The sequence below is a fragment of the Pygoscelis adeliae genome, unplaced genomic scaffold (genome assembly GCF_000699105.1).
Source record: "Pygoscelis adeliae isolate BGI_AS28 unplaced genomic scaffold, ASM69910v1 Scaffold60, whole genome shotgun sequence".
NCBI classification, from domain to species: domain Eukaryota; kingdom Metazoa; phylum Chordata; class Aves; order Sphenisciformes; family Spheniscidae; genus Pygoscelis; species Pygoscelis adeliae.
The window spans coordinates 1,495,110-1,513,573 of record NW_008823954.1 but is presented as its reverse complement, the minus strand read 5'-3'; the positions used below and the strand labels follow the sequence as shown (position 1 = coordinate 1,513,573).

General features: G+C 43.3%; 1 protein-coding gene across 1 annotated transcript; it reads left to right on the top strand.

The window, feature by feature from the left end:
- The first annotated feature begins 72 nt into the window (after nt 1-72).
- DESI1 (desumoylating isopeptidase 1) lies at nt 73-17,034 on the top strand. The gene is made up of 6 exons (XM_009322715.1): nt 73-157; nt 9,997-10,018; nt 10,934-11,003; nt 11,679-11,788; nt 12,591-12,713; nt 13,928-17,034. Exons 1-6 carry the CDS (start codon nt 73-75, stop codon nt 14,019-14,021), a joined length of 504 nt encoding a protein of 167 aa, XP_009320990.1. The 3' UTR covers nt 14,022-17,034.
- Nucleotides 17,035-18,464: the final 1,430 nt, after the last annotated feature.

Here is an 18,464-nt window from a genome sequence, read left to right as displayed (position 1 = left end):
GGCACCGGGCCGCGGCGGTGGCCGGTGGCTGAAGCACGACTTGCGAGTGTGCAGGCCTGGCTTGGGGGCCCGATGCGTGGGAATGAAGCGGGTTTTAGCTGCAGCATCCCTGTCTCCGTGGTCAGTGGGACGAGCTTTGTCAGTACGGCAGCTCCAGGTGAACAGGATCCAGCCTCTTTTCCCCCATCTGTCCTTTGCCGCTTCGTTCATTTTGTTTACTAAAGGCTAATTAAAAGTATTACTTAGCCCCTGAGGTGAGGGAAAGCTCGGTTCCCGACTGCTATGGTGCCTTGGCAGGAAGGCTGATCTGGAAGAAAGCCTTCTGCTGTTTACAAGGTTATTGAGTTCAAACGGCTCCATGCTGTGGTGAGGCTGGACTGGGCTAGGTGTTGCACGGCTTGTGATGTGCAACTAGCCACCTTTTCCTTCCAGAGAGTTTGTAAAAGTTTGTTGTATATCAAGAACGTGTGCGTTTCCAACTGAACCTTGGACTGGGGATGCAAAGGAAACTTAGGTTTTGCTTGAAGTTTTGGAAGCGTGAATTAGGAACGCAATGAGAGAGTGGTTTATACCTGTTACGTGTAGACTCTGGCCCGTGTCGGATCAGCAGTCTGTGTGAGATGAGACTTCTCAACAGGCTCAGTGTCCAAACAGATGGCTCCGTGTAATCTTTTACAGTTTGTTGGCATTCACTTCGCTCATCTGTCCTATGAGGAGATTCTGTGCTTTCCTGCAAGCTTAAAATGAAAGTCCAAATAATTCTTAGCATGAGGTTTCATACACATCAACGATAGGCTTGTAAAGTTGAGAAGAAAATATTACAGTGATCGTATGTGATGTGCTCTGTTAGCCAGACAGCAACAACAACTTTGGAAGATGTGTGTTTCCCGCACTGGATAACCTCAAAACTTTTTGTGTGATCGGAGTCACTTCTGTTGTAGCCCTCAGGGAAGTAACTTTTCACCTGTTAGTTCATAATAGCCATGTTTTATCTTGTGCTAAGAGTTATAAATCTTAAGATACAGATTACATGTGTGCATGATTTACTTGTGGTTGAGGTGAGCAGATTTTAACCAATCTTATTTCAAAGTGTTGGTCCAAGCAAAGACTTGTACAGAAATAGGTTGTCACTGTATGTATCTCCATGCCAATCTTTACATAGATCAAGCGAAGGCTTTTTAGCTCTCTTACCCACAGAGTCAATCCTGGAATCTTGTAGCTTTCTGAATTTCCACATAAAAACACTTAGTGCATGACTTCATTTTTGGTGCTTTTTATGCTATCCAAACAACAACTTAAAAACTTTGTGCTTGCGATACAGTTTGGTGCTAAATTTCTAGGAGTCTGAGTAAGGAAAAGGAAAACTTAAAAATCCAAACACATCTCTCGGTGGTGTGGGAAGTGTTGCTCACTAGTACTGCCTGGTAACTAGCTGAGTTCAGACGTGTTCATGGAACAAGGCCAACTAGGCCTGCGTGGTCACAGTGACAACGCAGACTGCAGAATATTTGGGATTATGTGGATCCAGCGACTGGACTGTCCATAAAACAAATCATTGTTTGTTCCTTTTTTCCTTCAAGTATCTTCTGTGCATTTACATTCAGCTCTGTCATACCTCCAGGTTATTAGAAACCTCCCCAAGAGCAAAGTGATAGAGAGAATACTCCTCTTGCCTCATGTACACACCTTTTTTTTTTTTCTTGAAGAACAACAAAAACTGTTGCTACTTCTCTGTACATCAACTTTCAGATGGTCAACAGCTATTTTTCCTTTTTTTGTTAGTGATGTTCATAAACTGTACATCGTCAGGGAAAGTCATAGAAATTGAAGAGGAAAGGATTTCTTAGATGATTTAGTGCTAAACATTTGTCATCTCTATTTATGGTATTCCTTCCATAGATGCCATCATCCATTGATTGAAACAATGCTTTTGCTTTGAGTGATAATTCTGTAACATCACCTAGGTTGAAATACATGTGTTCTAGAGAGAAGAAACAAATACAATCAGTGATTGTGCTAAAATCAATTCCTAGCATGCTCGAAAACAGAAGCTCAGATCCCCCTGCCAGAGGGGGATGAATCCCTTCTTGTGGGGCTGACCACTGCGAGAGCATCACCACATGGTGTCTTCAGTTGTGCTAATAGGATCCACAGGTATTATGGATTATGTCAGTACAGTATTCAAGGATCAGCTCTCACTACTAAACGTTGTCCTAACTTCTTCAGTATCAGTCCTCTCCACTATCGTTGAATGATGAACCTGGAAGGCAGAGCTATACAGCACTGTTCACAGCAGGCTTTAGAGTGACTTAGTTGTGCCCCTCGGGCACGTCTTCACTTTTCTTGGCAAGTTTACTCTTTTTCTACCCAGACTACTTTTGTTCTTCTTACTTTTCTGTGAGTTTCCTGTAATTTTTCGGTATTTCTATTCTAAAGTATACATGACCAAATACTGTAGTTCAATTGCCTTTGATATCAGAAGCGGCGTGTTTAATTTTTGTGTGCGGTTGCTCTACATGGATCTTCTCTACAGGTACTGTTCTCCCACTCTCCCCCATTCTCAGTCTGTGAGACTACATTTGTCTGTCCAGCTACATTATCTAACAATAATAAATGTTAACCTGAATGCAATGAGATTTCTGTTTTCAAGACAGAAAATATAATCCACCCGATTCTGTGGAGGGTAGAGAGGGAAACAGAATAGTTCAGCTTGCAGTGCTGATTTTGAAGTAGATGTCTAAAGGCAGAGAAATCTTTAAGGAAGATTAAAATCCTGTTGCATCATGGGCTTAAGGAAAAATGTCTTGCAGCTCTCAAAGGTCTCCTGTCCTGTAACTGAGGTTATTGCTCATGTGACAGAGCGGGCAGGAGCTTAGTTTACCACAGCAGCTTTGGCTCAGTGTAGTATAAATTAACGGTGAGTTGACTGGGAGTATGTATTGGTTGAAATTTAAGTGGTGCATTCAGCTGTAGGGACTTAACAGCCCAGAAGGAATTGGAGCAAAAGGTAACTGCTAAAAGGAGGTACCTTCTGCTTTGTTCCTCTCTTCCAGACCCAGCACGTTAGTCTGCCTCTCCTCCACCTGTTCTGAAGAGTTTTGAATTGGTCCAGTGTGAGATTCCATCATCTTTGCTCCAGAGCATTTGCTAGGGATTCCATGAAAATCAAGTGCGTTACCCTCCCCCAATCTAGCCTACTTCTTGGTCTCTCTAGGCACCTCAAGAAGAAGGGAACTGAAGCAGGCTCCTCCCTCTCTGTTAGGTTTTTTTGCTTCAGTTGAGCACCCTGGGTAGCACATAGGAGAAAGTGCTTGACTAATTAGAATAATTTTCAATTCAAAAAGGGCAGGAATCTTAATGGATTGGCCTAAGGAAGCTGCAACAATATGCAAAGCAATGCACTGCTAGAAATACCCACGCTGGTTGACCAAATTATATTGCTTCCAGTTCCACAGAAGACCAGTTCACTACTTTTTTGGGGTCTTTTAGGGTTTTCTGGGGCTTGCATATCCATCGCAGAGCATAGATATGTTGTTAAAAATACTAAGCTTCCTATTATTTCTTTACTTTACAGCTCAGGAACAGGTGATGTTCTTGCACTGAGGGATGGATGGCCTAAGCTCTGAATGGGGTAAACTGAGTGCCCATCTCCTTATATAATTCCTTCATGTCTCAGAACTCTTCTGCCCTTCAGTCTAATAATTTGGATTAATATACAAACGCCACTTTGATTTGATATTTAAAATGTACAGGAATAAACTACATTGCGTGGCCCTTGAGGTTAACAAATTAACTGTGCCAGTAAAATAGACTGGTGAGCTTCTAATCTCCCTTCTGCTTGGGTTTCCAGATAAATCCAAGCATGGAAGTAATCCCGTTTGATTGTATTCTAAAATTATATGGGCTTGCTATTTCTTTCAAAATACTCTCATATCCTAACAATGACAGTCTCCTGAATCAGTTGTACAACAAACAAATCTAACTACTTCATTCTCCACGTTCCTGTGACTAAGCTGAGGGTCCTGGAATTGTTTAATGCGTTTGAATGTTGTATTTTTCTCATAGGTTTCTGGCTCATGTAAGCACCATGAAAGTATTTGAGCTATGATTGTTATAAAGAAAAATAACAGCAAATAAAAAAAACTTGTTTACTTGCCAGATGATACTTTGCCTCATTTAAACAATTTGAATCTTTGAGATGATTAAGCACACAGATCTATGCTGAATTGGCATCCCCTCCTGAGCTCTAGTGAGTATTTTCAGGAAAGATCCTGAAAATATAAGCACCTCGGCAAGTAACAAAAAAAACCAACCCAGACTTAAAGATCAGGTATGTGATCACGTTTCCAAAGACTGACAAGCTATCACCTTAAACTCTTGCAGATACAACACAGTAACTTTCATGTCCATGTTCATGGTCTGTGACAAACACAAGGTAGCTTGACTTGCTTTAGCTTGTAATGGAAGCAGATCAAATTAAGCTGAATTGCTTCACATTTACTTCAGGCGGAGCTTGCACACAGGCAATTACTGTGGGACAGCTGATACCTGGTAACTTGACCATGTGTACTAATTGTTGTATGATTAAGTATGTACGTCTAAATTTGCAACACCCTTTCCTGCTCAACAGCCCTCTGTCCCTTGAAATATTTAAACTCTTTAGGCATCTTGCTGTTTCTCTGTTTTACCTGGATGAACAGTAGATGCCCAAAAGAGTATCATCCCATCAGGACAGTCCTGTTCTGCATTATATGCGTGTGCGTCATTTGGGTTAACTTTGCTGTAGGTATTGAGTGAAGGGTAATGCCTGCAATTTAAAGGCTTTTGCAGCTCACATGGACTTTACTGGGGAATCAGACTTTTCTATATAGTTATAGACAGCCTCAGCTTATGAGTAAATGTGTTGGTTTTGGTGGCAGTACCAGCATACAGTTCTGCCCACATTGCGGCATGCCACGGGAGTTCGGAGTGTTGTGGCAAGGAGCGGAAGAGCATGAAACGCGATGATGTCTGCCAGTATCCCAGATGGTATTTGCAATCCCTTCTTCTAGACCACTCAATTGACTATGGGATGTAAGCTCTATTGCACTGTAGGATTATTTGGGGAGGCTCCCTGGCAAGCTTGACCTTCTGTTTTTTAAGGTGGACAGTGCTGCCAGAGGCAGCTTTATTGGAAAGTGTCACTGCGAGGCCTGGATACAATTTGTGCCTTAGCACTGCTACAGCAATACTGTATTCATGCTCTCACTTGGGCAGCTGGCTGTGGAAACAGAGCTGTGCCGGTCATTGCTTGAGGCTGGTGTGTGTATCAAGCCTTCAGAGGCTGTGAGCAATGTATTTTGTATATAGTGGACAATGTCCAGCAGAAGGCAAGACATAACTCCTTAGTGCAGGCTGCCCTGATTGCTTTATGTGAGCTTGTCAGGTGTGGCAGTGGTTGTGAGCTGTCACCTGTTCTGTGCAATGTCTGAGTTTGAGAGAAGGGCAAGAAGAGTCATATAGGAGGATCACCAACAGAGGCAAAACTTCAGGAGGAATATGATCGTGGCCATGAAGGTCTGTACAGAACCTCTTACATGATGCAACAGACAAACAACATTGAGATTCTTGCTAAGCAGCAGGAAAGGGAGCTGCCCAAGTTCCTCAGAAGCTGGTGGCCATTGACTTATTCCTCTGTCAGTCAGTTTGGAGTTGAGATGACAACAGCCAGCTGTGCAGCATAAGAAACTGCAGCAGCATACCAAAAGTTCTTAGTCTTGGATGTCTCTGGGTGATGCATATGTGGCCAATAATGGCAGGTTTCTTAGGCATAGGATTCCCCAACAGTGGTGTCATTGGAGAAGCTTGCACTGCCTCCGACCAAGCAGAGTCCACCAGTGGCAGAAAGGGATTTTATTTTGTCTGCAGCAGGCTGGAGAGCTACCATGGATGCCTTAGTCATCAGTGCTGCAGATCTGGCATGTGTTTTCCGCAATGCCTGCCTGGTTAATGTCTTACAGGAGCCAAGCGAAAATAGCAGGTCAGCAGCTCCATTAAGATCATCAAACCAGTGCTTGGCACAAACTGACCTAGCTGAGCAGCCTCAGACAGACCTGCCTTGTGAAGATAGGCAGCTTCACTTGCCAAGAGCTGTTCTGTTATTGCCCTGGCAGTTGCTGCCTGTTGTTGGCTACGGATTTCGTGAAGAGCCCCCCCAGGGCTGGACTGCAGTCTAATGCAAAGTCCCTTTCCTGAATTCTGTTTGGGTTTTGTTCATACAATCGGAGAATTGCACTGGTGGAAAGGGACCTCTGGAGGTCCTGCTCAAGGTAGATCCGGCAAGAGCAGATTCTTCAGGGCCGTGGGCAGCTGAGTTCTGAGTATCTCCAAGGATGGAAATCCCACATGCTTTCTGGACTCCTGCCCCAGTGTTTGACCACCTTCATGGTAATTTTTTTTTTCTCCTCTTACTGAGTCAGGAATTTCCCATTTTCCGACTAGCACCTGTTGCCTTTCACTGTGCACCTCTGAGTAGAATAAGGCTCCCTTTCCTCCATACCCATTAGGTAGTTGTAGACAGCAATAAGGACTCTCGGCCTTCTCTTCTTGAGGCTGAACAGACCAGTTCTCTCAGCCGCTCTTCAATACAGCAAGTTCTCCAGCCCAGTATGTTCAGTGTCTTTTGTACTGGGGGGATCCAAAAGCGGACACAGCACTCTAGATGTGGTCTCACAGGTGTCGAACAGGGGGGAAGGGTCACCTCCCTTGAGCTGCTGGCTGCAGTCTTGCTAGAGCAGCCCAATGTGTGGTAGCCTTTGCTGCAATGATCTTTTCAAGTAGGTGTTGTAATTGCGTGAGCAGGTTCCTGGCAGCACCTGTGACATTGTCAGCATCTGCTATAACTCTTTCATCTGCAACTTTGTGGAAAGCCTTTCATTGTTGTTTGCTGGCAATGTGTGTGAAAGTAAATATTAAGATGTTCTTTTTCCATTTAGCATGCAAAAGGGCAGATATAATTCTAGTATGTGCTGCCTTTGAAACGGTTTGTTTCTCTGCCCTGAAGGATAAAGTTCAAGTTTCTAGTGCAAAACAGTGATTTATTGTGAACAAATGTGTAATAATTTATTAACAGATATGCAGAACACTAACTATGCAAAGCCAAGCAGTAGAGCCTATCGCAGGCCAGCTGCTAAAGTCAGGGCAGTGCACTATGCCCTACCTCACATTTTGTTGATGAGCCTGCAGTGTCACTGGTTTCTGGCAGCTCTAGAGTGCAAGGCGAAAGCTCTGATGGGGAAGGTGTGGAACAGGGGCTAGAGGATCAAGGAGCACAGCAGCGTGAGACACGCTAAAGGGGCAGCAAATGCTCCTGAGATGTTGCAACACACTGCTCTGCTTCTCGCATCATTGCTGCTATCTTTTGGCCTTCATCCTACTCCATGCCTACGTTTCTGTGTGACGGGTTGACAGTGAATATGCTTGCTGCCTGGCTGTGATCCATGGTAGTGACAGATCGGTCCACCTACTTCAAAACTGTGTGTGCTCGCTTTGACTGATGTCTCTATTGTCACAACAGCCTTTTTCCCTGCCTCCACTCTTATATGACCCTCATCTGAAGCAGGTATCTATCTCTGTGCTTATTTTGCTTCAGACTTGAGAGGAAAAAATATGGTAGTGATTGTTTATTCCTTACTTGGACACATAAACATCCTTTTCTCAGAACTCTTGAAGGATTATCCTCATCAGTTTTGTTCCTCTGTTTTACCCAGTCCTGATGATGACAGAAAGTCGGTTTTGCCCAAGAGAAAGAACTCAAACTACTGCTGCTTTGAAGTAGCATATTCACTCCTGGTACTCACAGACCAAAGCAGCCCTGACAGAGGAGTAGGAGGGGATAAATACCCCAAGACCCTCTGCCTGTAGAAAGGGAAAGGTAACGCCTCTGCCTCCCTGTAGGCCATTGATGCCGTGGCAGTGATCTAAGTAAGGATAATCGGAGAATGTCTTTCCACAGGACAAGTGGAACTGGGACAGTGTACCCCATCACTGCTACCGCACCAAGTATCTTAGAAGAAGCTAGACACCAACAGAAGAAGAGTGACCCCTAAAGTTTCAGCAGAGAAGCCAGCATCCTGGAGGCTGAGGGATGAAATATTGCTCTGTCAAACTACCATTTAGCTTTAGGCCCCTGATACGCTAACTGGGGCCCAGTGTGTAACATTCTGCCTCCTCTTTGGGAATCATCGGGGAAGAGCAGGGGAATGCAATTGAGCCAAGCTTCATTTTTACCAAACTTTTTTTTTTAATGCATGGAATAATTTATTGTTATTCTGAGCATCTGATTCCAGCCTTTGAAAAGCAGTCACAGTGCACTTTCAGCATCATAAGCTGTGGGAATACAAGCAGGGTGGCTGGTGGAATAGTTGCTATGGAGAGGCAAGGCTGACAGCGTGATGAGGGATGCAGCCAAATCCTGAGTTAAGGTCAGTTAAGGTCGTGGCCCTCAAGATAGCTAAGAAAAGCCTGAATGTCACAAGCATTTGAATAAAACATTTAAAAAAAGACAACAGCTCTGAGGCGACATTTAAAGGAGGAGGATAATATCTAGACATAATGGCCCAGAATTCAGGAAGCAAGAAGGTCTGTGGCTAGCTTTGGGAGGCCTGAGGCTGGTGTGATGCAAACAGATGGTGTCCAAACCAGAGCAAAGCCTGCTGGCCAAAAGTTAACCCATCAGTGCTTTCTGAACAAATTCTCAGTAGAACAATGCTTCTCATGTTCAGGTGGCTTTTTTTTAATTATGTATACAGTGTTTGTTATCTAGCTCTGGAAAACCTGCAGATGACTTTAGCAGATCATCACATCACATTCTGGTATCTAAAAGCTGAACAGTAACAACAAAACATCTTGGAAGAGGTGCTGCTTGGATATAAAGGAGAGTGGTGTGGGAAGTGGTCTGCTAGGGGAGAGCGCTTATACATGGGGGCTGACTAAAAGGATCAGGAGCCTGCTGCAAGCAAGCAGAAGCTATGACAGAGGAGCACTCAGTCTACTGTTTGGGTTCAGGAGAATACCAAATGTTGGTATGCATACAGTTTTTCTGCTCTAAATCCACTTTTCTGGGTGTTGTGCACCCTGTTTGGCAAAATAAAGTTACAGCACATCTGTCATAGCATGCTGTTGCTGGCTGCAAGTTTACAAAGGGTACGATACCAGGGACCAAGCCTTTAGGTTATGATAGATAAAATAACTGAGCCTATAGCAGTAACAGCTGGTGACCCTTTGAAGAGAGGTTTGATCCTGAGATGAACACAGAGAGGTTTAGGTTTCCCACTTCTAGGGAACTGGAAAAGCATTTCAGATGGGACTCTTTCTCTAAGACACAACGATATTACCAGTTTAGTGGTGCCTGAAGCCAGTATTTGCTGCTGTGTTCTACAAAACACACAATTTTATAACTTGTATAAATTTCAACCCTGCACTTTTTCCCCCCTGCCCCAACTCCCACTTAAATTGTTAATTTTTAAGGATGGGGGAGGGAGGGAAAGGAGGAAACCATGGAATAGATCATAGAGACTATCACCACAGATCATATGTTCCAAGTCAGAGCTCTCATCAGTTACTGAAAAAGAAAACTGAATACTCTGTGCTGGCTAACTGCCTGCAATTATGAAATCAGTGTAAAATTCAACTCTTCTGGTCCTGACTGAAGACTCTAATTTTAGGAAAAGTCTTCTTTTCTTGGTCTGTAGACAAAAGCCTAAGGAGGGTAAGCACTGGCAGGATAGGATGGCATTGCCACCTCTGCATGCAGGAGGAAAAAAGTACAGCAGTAGTGTGGACTGAGTAGTTTGTTTGAAAGAAAGGCATTCTGTTTCTTTCGAAGCAACTCTGGGATGAAATCCTTATTATTTCACCATGACAGTAATACCAAGCACGGTTCCTAAGTGATTGACAGAAAGTAGGCTGAAATCTGGAAAATATGTTGCTAATAACTCTTCTTTTCTCTGCATACAGGGAAACAGCTGGATGGCATCTGGTAAGTGACTAGATTTAAATTGCATAATGTGTCTTAAACACTGTGTGGTGTAGGAAGTATTTTCAATATGAGATTATATATGCTTCAGATCTTAAGAACATTTTGGTGCTGAAGAGAGACCAAGGCACTTTTTGTTCCTGAATACAGATTGACAGTAAGATGATGTACAGTCAGGTGCTGGTTAAACTTCTCCATTCAAAGCTCAGTGGACCCCATGAAAAAAGTGTTGGTAGTAGTTGTTGCATTTTAGTGCACTTGTACGCTTTTTCAAGGGTAGGATGTTGTCCTTGTCCCAAGCACTTTGTCTTATGATTGCAGGCATGGCTAAACATGAGAGTAAGACAGTAGGTGGGAAGAAAGTATTACAGAATCAGGCCTTCTGGCACATAAGAGCAGCGGCTACATTCGGTTATGAAACACACCCCAATTTGCTATAATTCATATCAAGAGTTTTTAAAAAAAAAAAAGGCAAAAAACCTCCAAACCCTTGTCCATCCATTTTCCTCTCTATTGAGCCATCTCCAGTGACTGCCTGACCTTCTTCTCAGTCAGTGTCTATCAGACATGCACTTCTGTCAATGTGGTAGCAGGGCTAGCTCTGTATATCTGTGACTTCACCCTCAACCCTTTAGCTGAAAAAGGCTGCTGGAGATCTCATGCTGGTGTGGAAGTCCCTCTCTTCCTATGTTCCTTCATGCTTGGGCACCTAGCTAAGCCTGTTCTTTCCAGCTGCTTACAGAGTTACAGTAGGCTTGATAATCATTCCTTCCATATCCATTCATGTCCCAGCAGATCCTGTTTCTAAATTCTTTCAGTTACTCACTTCATGATGTCCTTGAGCATATAAATTTACCAGTGATTTATGTGCTAGGTTAAATATTTCCTTTTTTACCTGTTTTTTGTTCTCTGTGGCAGGCACACCTCCATAATAGTCCATAAGGATGAGTTCTTCTATGGCAGTGGAGGAATATCCAGCTGTGCACCTGTAAGTTAAACTTATTTTTCTGATAAGATGATTTTGTGATAGGGTTACCTGATCAGAATTGCTTGTCTCACTGTCTTTTAGAAAAGCAGCAAGAGGCTTCTGAATTCAGCCAGATGTGGCTGCTTGCCATGGTTACCCAGGGCATCTGAGGAAAAGGGAGCATGGGCAGTGGGTTCAAGCCCAACTAAATAGAGGTTGGGGGTTGCTTCTGCTGGTAGAGTCTATCTATCCAAGACACCTTCTGCAGCTGCATTGCCAGAGTGACAACTTCTCTAATTCTGTATCGATAGGTTTTACATACAGACTTGGCAACTCAAGGCATCCTTTTTAAGATTTTAAAAAAAAAAAAAAAAAAAAAAATCATGATGCTTTGTCAGACCTTTCTGTTCTTGGAAAGGCAAAACTGATGGGCCATTCTTCTAAAGCAGAATTTTGCCATAGCTTAGAGCTTTCAGCACAAAGACCCAAGTATGCAAACTGAAATGTAAGTTGCATGTTATTTCTCATTCTCTGAGTGCAGAACAGGGGAGGCCAGTAGGGCTTTTTGCTTGACAAACATACTAAAAGTTCCTCCTTTTGTGCCTAGACAAGCCACGATAGCTCTATTCAGTAGAGTCCTCCAAAAGAATTCAGTCTGTCCGTTTAACATTGTCTTCTGGCTGTTAATTTTTACAGGGAGGGACACTTCTTGGCCCCCCTGACTCAGTTGTTGACCTGGGGAACACTGAAGTCACAGAAGAAATTTTTCTGGAATATCTTTCCTCTTTGGGGGAATCTATGTTCCGGTAAGTAGCAGCTTGTACGATAAAATCTGTATAACAAAAAAAGCCTTTAGGGGAAGGGGTGCAGAATGGAGGAAGGTATTATGAAACCAATCCTGCTGACAAAGCTTTGTCTGCTTAGTGTATTATTTGGTAATTTCCAAATATGAGACTGGAACTGATGCACCAATACACAAGGAGCTACCAGCCAGGCAACCCTCTGGTGTGCCAGTTGAGCTAGTCTGGGAAAGCATTCTGCCAGGAAGTCTTTCACGCTGTTTTTCATAAAATGGAGTAATGCCTGAAATGCCTTTGAGAGAATCACCAGGGAAAATGAAGGTGCTATATGAAGTATTTCAGTAAATAGTGCTTTGCCCCATGAGTCATAGGTGAAGTGTTGTAGTAAAACTGCCAACTTTCAGAGGAGTAAAAGCAAGGTCTTGACTGTTAAAGAGTCTAGTCTACTTCTCACAAGAATAGGAAATTAGCATTTAGTGTTCTGGCTATATTTCAATGTCAATAATTCCTGTGATTTCTTGTTATTCCTTCTGGGTTTTTAATTGAAGAAACCTGACTTTGCTTATCCTCCAAAAAAACATTGTATAAAGTCAGTGATGCAGAGAGATGTCATTTTTCCACCCTGATTCAGTCGAATTTGAAGGTGAATTGATGTCTGTATTTTACCTATTTGCCTTAGAATTCTTTGTGGGGGGGGAAAAATGCTAACGTAAGGAGATGTTCCTCATTAGGGGTCTAAGTTTTTCTGCTTGTTAGATTTATTGTTGAGTCTGTCTTTTTGTGTTTCAATTCCTTTCCTGTGGCACAGAGGAGAGTCTTATAACCTCTTTGAACATAACTGCAACACCTTCAGTAATGAAGTGGCACAGTTCCTGACAGGAAGAAAAATCCCTTCCTACATCACTGACCTTCCAGCTGAAGTTCTTGCCACGTGAGTACGCATGCTGCTCCTCTCTGTAATGTATTGCTTCATGCTAATGCTTAAACATTTGACAGAGCCAGCAGTACCAGTTTCTGCTGGCTTTCTCTGAGAACCAGCATAAGATTAAGGAGAGGATGCTATTTGCTTTACTTCAACATTTACAACACTGCATGACAAGTGCTGACTGGCACTGGCATTACTAAGATGATACGGGAAGGTTGTTCTGCCTTTGACTTAAACTAGTTATTTTGTGATGGTCTCGTATATGTGACCAGACAAGCATAGAAAGTTTCAGAAAATGGTGCAAGTTTTTTTTTGTTTTAGGAAACCAGTATCTGTTAAAGGTCACTTCTCTTACTCTAAGCACCGTAATTGCAGTGGAAGTGTCAGCTTTGCTTGTGAAGAGGCAGGGGAGATGTCATTTTAAAATTAACGCTGCAGCTTTAAAGCTAGGACTAGATGGAAAAAGAGGACATGAAAAAGAGAAGATGAAGAATTCCTGCCTGGTAGTTCAGCTACACTTCTTCCCCGCCCGCCCCCACCGCCGACCATCAACAGTTTTTTTTTTCCCAACTTTCAGCTAGTGAGGATCCCAGTGCGATGATTTGAGCTCCATCATTTAGGTCTTACTTCCTGTAACAATGGTATACCACGTTATTTGGGAGACACATGTCTTCTACCCTGGGCTCTTATCACTTCAGATCTCTCAAAATCAGATAAAGTCTATAACAGAGTGAGTCATATTGAAAGATACACCAGGTGCTACAGATTGCAACAGAAATTATTCTGTGAGTGTTGAACCATTGTCTTACAAGAGAGCTAGAGGCTATTCTTCTCGCAGTCTTTAATATTGATGTGATACTTACTGGAGCACTGCAGTTGCATAACAGGGATTTCGTTCACATGCTTAAGTAGAATGAATTACTAAAAGCCAGTTTCAGACACAGTATTACCACATTAGCAGTCTGGGCATGTTAGGACTCAGAACTAGCTTATATAAAATCATGTTCAAGATTCTTAGTTATTGAACAGTAAATTCTCTTTGATAGGTTAAATTAGTTTGCTTTAGTTTGTAGTGGAAGTCTATTCTTCAAATTTGCTTCTACAATGTTGGTTTGAGTGCACTCTAGGAAGTGAATGCACTTGTCCTGGTTTCAGTAGTAAATGGGAAAAGTTGTTCACCAAGTAAGCTATTTGAGATGTTTATTTCTTTACCTTCTCAGACCTTTTGGACAAGCTTTAAGGCCCCTCCTGGACTCCATCCAGATCCAGCCACCCGGAGGAAATACCTTCAGCAGACATAATGGACAGAGCTAACAGGAGTGACCCAGTGTGCCCAGCCTCACCAGGCCTCTTCCTTTTTAAACATGAATCTACCAGATTTCTATTTTATAATTTCCCATCAGAATTAACTCTACAGCAGTTACAAGACAAGTTTTAAAATTTCTTAGGGAGAGGATTTATCAGGGTGCATGTAAGACAATGCTACCAAAAAGATTGCCATAATTTCTAATAGTATTATACTAATTTATAAAGGCTGTCTTGTCCGAGTAGGCTGACACTTTCTAAGTAACTCCCGTGCTGGTAAGTGGGAATTCATTCCATGAACATTCAAGGGCCCGTTACACAATTTGGAGTAAATAAGGGGATGTCCTAGCCGTCCCTTGCAGGCTTGCATCTCTTTCTCCTGTCACTGTCTATATTACGGGGGTATTTGCTGAAGTCTGTAGCAAAAAGACAAAGGAGGTATTGGTAGCCTAGGAGGTGAAGGTGTCCCAGGATTAGTCTTCTGCATATTTCATTGACATTATGTTGTTTGCTCAGGGGAAAAGCGGAACTCATCTGATTAGAATATTTGCAGTGGCACAGCTCTGTGTGTCAGTGTCACACTCAAAAGTTGAAACTTTCAATGGGACTAGCTTTGTGTGGGAGGGAGGCTGGAACTGAAGGTTACCAAGAGCCTCGTAATGCTAGATCCAAGAGTTACGGGAAAGAACCAGCTGAAGGAACAGAATCTCATGAGTGGAAGATGTGGAAACAAATTTCAGGTGAAAGTAAAATGAAGTGAAATGTTTCCTTTTCTCGCATGTAAGCTTATCGGCAGATAGACAGAACCTTGTTAACTATTTGCCTTTGCATAAGAGCTGTGGTTTTTTTCTTACCAAACCGGAGTTACAGTACAGTAAGGCAGGAATAGCATGGCAACTGCACGATAATATAAGGTGGACCAATTCTGCCTTCAGTATCTAGTTGCAGACACAGTAGGAGTTCCAGCTTTCTTTGATATTGCTATCCTTTCCAAAGCAGTCAAGCACATCAAAGAGGGCTCTGCTTATAGGTGGTAGGTCTCCCCAAATGTAAAGAAGACGAGGAAGAGTAAAATTAAGCTTTTCAATGGAACAACTGAGATTATTGGGATACATGCAGAAGCAGTCCTGTCCTTAGATTGACATTACATTGTATCAATACTGCATCTTCTAGTTTAAGAGTCTTATAGCTTTGCAATTATTTGCAGTGGAAAAAGATCAGGGGAATGAAAGAATAGGCACACTGATTTCTTTTCATGCATGTATATACACTATTTTCCTGAACAATTTTGTAGCAGTTACATTTAGGAAGGGACAAAAGAAAGACATTGGACAAACCCCAAAATATTGCTGACGCTCCATAAATGGGCATTGCACGTCCCAGATGCTGCTGAAAAAGCATCTATGAAAATGTATAGCCCTTTGTCCAGTGCTTTGTTGTGAAAAGTATTGCTGCAAGTTCAGTCCTGCATCTCAAACTTCCTGCACTGGAAACTTCCTGCATACCTAAAGGAGATGTCTCTCCTCTGCTGGGCTCTTTCTCCCAGAATAATACAGTTTGATAAGTTTCTCATGCTGTTACTCAGCGTGGACTATAATGGTTCATGTTTTTGAGGGGATGGAATGGAGGAAAACCGCGGTTTAGTCACTGCCAAACACCCTCTTGGCCCTGCACTTTGCACTACACAAGTGGAAATAGGGTACTGTCAGTCCATTCTGCAGTTCTGTGTGCACCTGCTCTCAGTGCACAGCAGTGGCCCTTGCAGCCCAGATTTTTTTGCCTTGGCATTATCTGCTTGTGCCATCAGCTTCTCCTTAAGCATTTCATTTGATGGACTGGACTTGGAGAGAACTGTAGCAGTTAGTACAGATTGGTTTATACAAAAGCTTTCAATCTTTCCCCATCAAAATGTCCTGTTTGCAGAAAGCATTCTATAATAAATCATTTATGAATGCTTTTTGGTGCTTCTGGAGGAAGGATTGGTGTTTGTTTTCTGCTAAGCCGTAGCTTAGTTTTCCTGTTCAGTATGTGTAGCCTCTCCAGGCTTTTCCCATACCTATTCTGTGAAGTGTAACCAGCCTCTCATCTTAATACACGTGACTGTGCCACAAAATGCTGTAGCATGTTAGAGACCTTGGAGCTTTTTCAGTTGAACAGGTGTACTCGAGCTGATACAGTCCAGCCCAACATCTAGGAATGCTGGTTTGGTACCTGCGAGCAGCACAGCTGTGGTTGCTTGTCTTTCAGCAAACTATCGCTTCAGGCACCGCTGCCTGCGGTGGAAGCACTGATGCCACGGTTTCTGCCCCACGCTCTTGCACAATGAGGATATCCCTTGTATGTCCACCACTTCAGAGGTCCTGAGCCTGGTTTCTGCTTGGCTGCCTACTTCAGGACTTTTTACATCCTCTGAGGAGGCAGAAAAGGAAGATGTTCATACCATACATTTTGCAGCCTGCCTTTTCCCCTCCTGAGCAGCCCCTTTGCAGAAGTAGTGCTGCTACTTTAAGGTCACCGGGTAAAATTTCACTTGGCCATGTACTGTTTGCAATAGCCAACGAGCTCCTGGAGGGTCTCCTGGGCTCGGGACCTACTCTGTGTTTCGTGGCAAAAGAACTGTAGGAGGGAATCCTGTTTGCTTGGTCTTACTGGGTAACGAGACCCCCGTACCCTGTAGGCCTCTTAGGAAACCCATTTTCTCCAAAGATGGTTATGTGTAAATTGCAGGACTGTGCCCCCAGCATTCCACCCAGCCATACCTACTCATAGGAATACAAACTAGACTGAGAAGTGTATGTAAGTGTATATAAGTGACGAACTCCAGCCAGCTGATTGACAAAGGGGCAGGGAAACTGAACTCATGACAGGGAACAGAACCCTTTTGCCCACACTTACTATTCTGTCTTGTATTGCTGGGGTTCCCCCGTGCCACTTTAAAAATGTTAATAATGTCTTTAGGCAGAAAGTGATGTTTTGATTTATTTGTGGGGTTTTTTTCTATCACAATAAAAAGAAATCCAGCAAGTTTTCCTGTTTGAATGTATGTGTCCGCACAGCTGCCCAGTGAATGCAGCTGACCAGAAGCCATCTTCTTCACCCTGGTCCCAGCTGGAAAGTGCAAGATGAGAAACTGTCCCAGCAGTTTGTGCCAGGTGCCGCTACTGGAAGTAGCGGTGGCTACTGCCCTTTGCTAGCACTGGTCACAGGCAATATTCTTATTTATGTTTGGGAAAATTTTCCTTCTGTAAGCACCGTGGTATCTTACCAAGACCACACTCCTGAGGCTTGATGCAGCTTGGATGAGGTGAATGAAGGCTGGACAGTAGGTGTTCTGTCAGCACAGGTGTTGTGCAGCCCTTGCTCTCCTAAGTGTGTGAGAATGAAACGTCTAATGTCTGCTGTTGAAGAAGAGGTCCAACAGAGCTTAAACGTAGCAAAAGGCTCTAAGCTTCTCCTGATTGTCTTGATGCTACTACTTTCAAAAGGAGAAAAGCAGCTTTAAGAAGTAGACTTCATGCCTGGGTTCCTCCGGAGCTGCAGAGGGGATATTGGCGAGGATTATGTAGCACTGCACGTCATGCCTCTGCCGGTGGGCTGTTAAGGAGCAGGGGAAATACCTGGCTCTGGGGAAGAAATGAATTCTGCTTGGTTTGGCCTTCTTGAATGCTTATCGATGGCATCCAGATGATAAACCACACAGTTGCTGTTTGTGTAACGGTCTGTATCAGTGTAATACAGAAGAGGGCTTGTAACAGAAGGGGGCTTTGTTGAAGATTCATGATTGTGGTTATTTTGGGCTGTGTTATTCAGATGTGGTGCTGGTTTGCTGTCAAGTACCAGTACTAGCCCTACATAAAATACCTGGGAACACGTATAAAAGGAAAACCTTGACCTCAATGGCAGCCCTAGACAGAGTGTAAGCCAGTGCTCACAGCCACTTAACTTCTAAACTTCAAACAAAATATTTGCCCTTGCTGCTAGTAACAGAGATTTTATTCATGATGGCAGCTGCTGCCTATCCGAGCAGCAATCCAGGGAACGTATCATGAGTGGTTTAAGTGCAAAGTATTAAATAACCGAAACAGCCGCAGCGGCCCTGTTTCTCAGAGCTAATCCAGATGAAGGAACAAGCACAGCTGTACGGAGCTGTGCACTTCACCAAAAGGCAGACTCATACCCTTGGGGAAACCAAGATGGCACAAGTCCTCACCGGCTGATACCAAATGGCAGTCAGGGTGCTGGGAGAGGTGTTTTGACTTGAATAGAGTTTCTAAAGCAGCGTGACAAATAAGCTGAGAAAGCACAGCAGGTAGTTCCAAGTTTTGGAAAGCTCTCCTGCTAGCATAAACCCGATGGCACAGTAGGAGCGCAAAAATGTGAACGCTGACCCATATTTTAGCAGACTTCCCAATTCTGGGAAGTGCCCCGAGGTGGCACTGCTGCCTTGCAGCG

Excerpts from the sequence above, each read along its gene's own strand:
- DESI1 (XM_009322715.1), top strand. The coding sequence starts at position 73 with ATGCGTGGGAATGAAGCGGGTTTTAGCTGCAGCATCCCTGTCTCCGTG. Across the intron at positions 158-9,996 it reads TGTCAGTACGGCAGCTCCAG|GGAAACAGCTGGATGGCATC; the intron begins GTGAACAGGATC and ends CTCTGCATACAG. Across the intron at positions 10,019-10,933 it reads AAACAGCTGGATGGCATCTG|GCACACCTCCATAATAGTCC; the intron begins GTAAGTGACTAG and ends TCTCTGTGGCAG.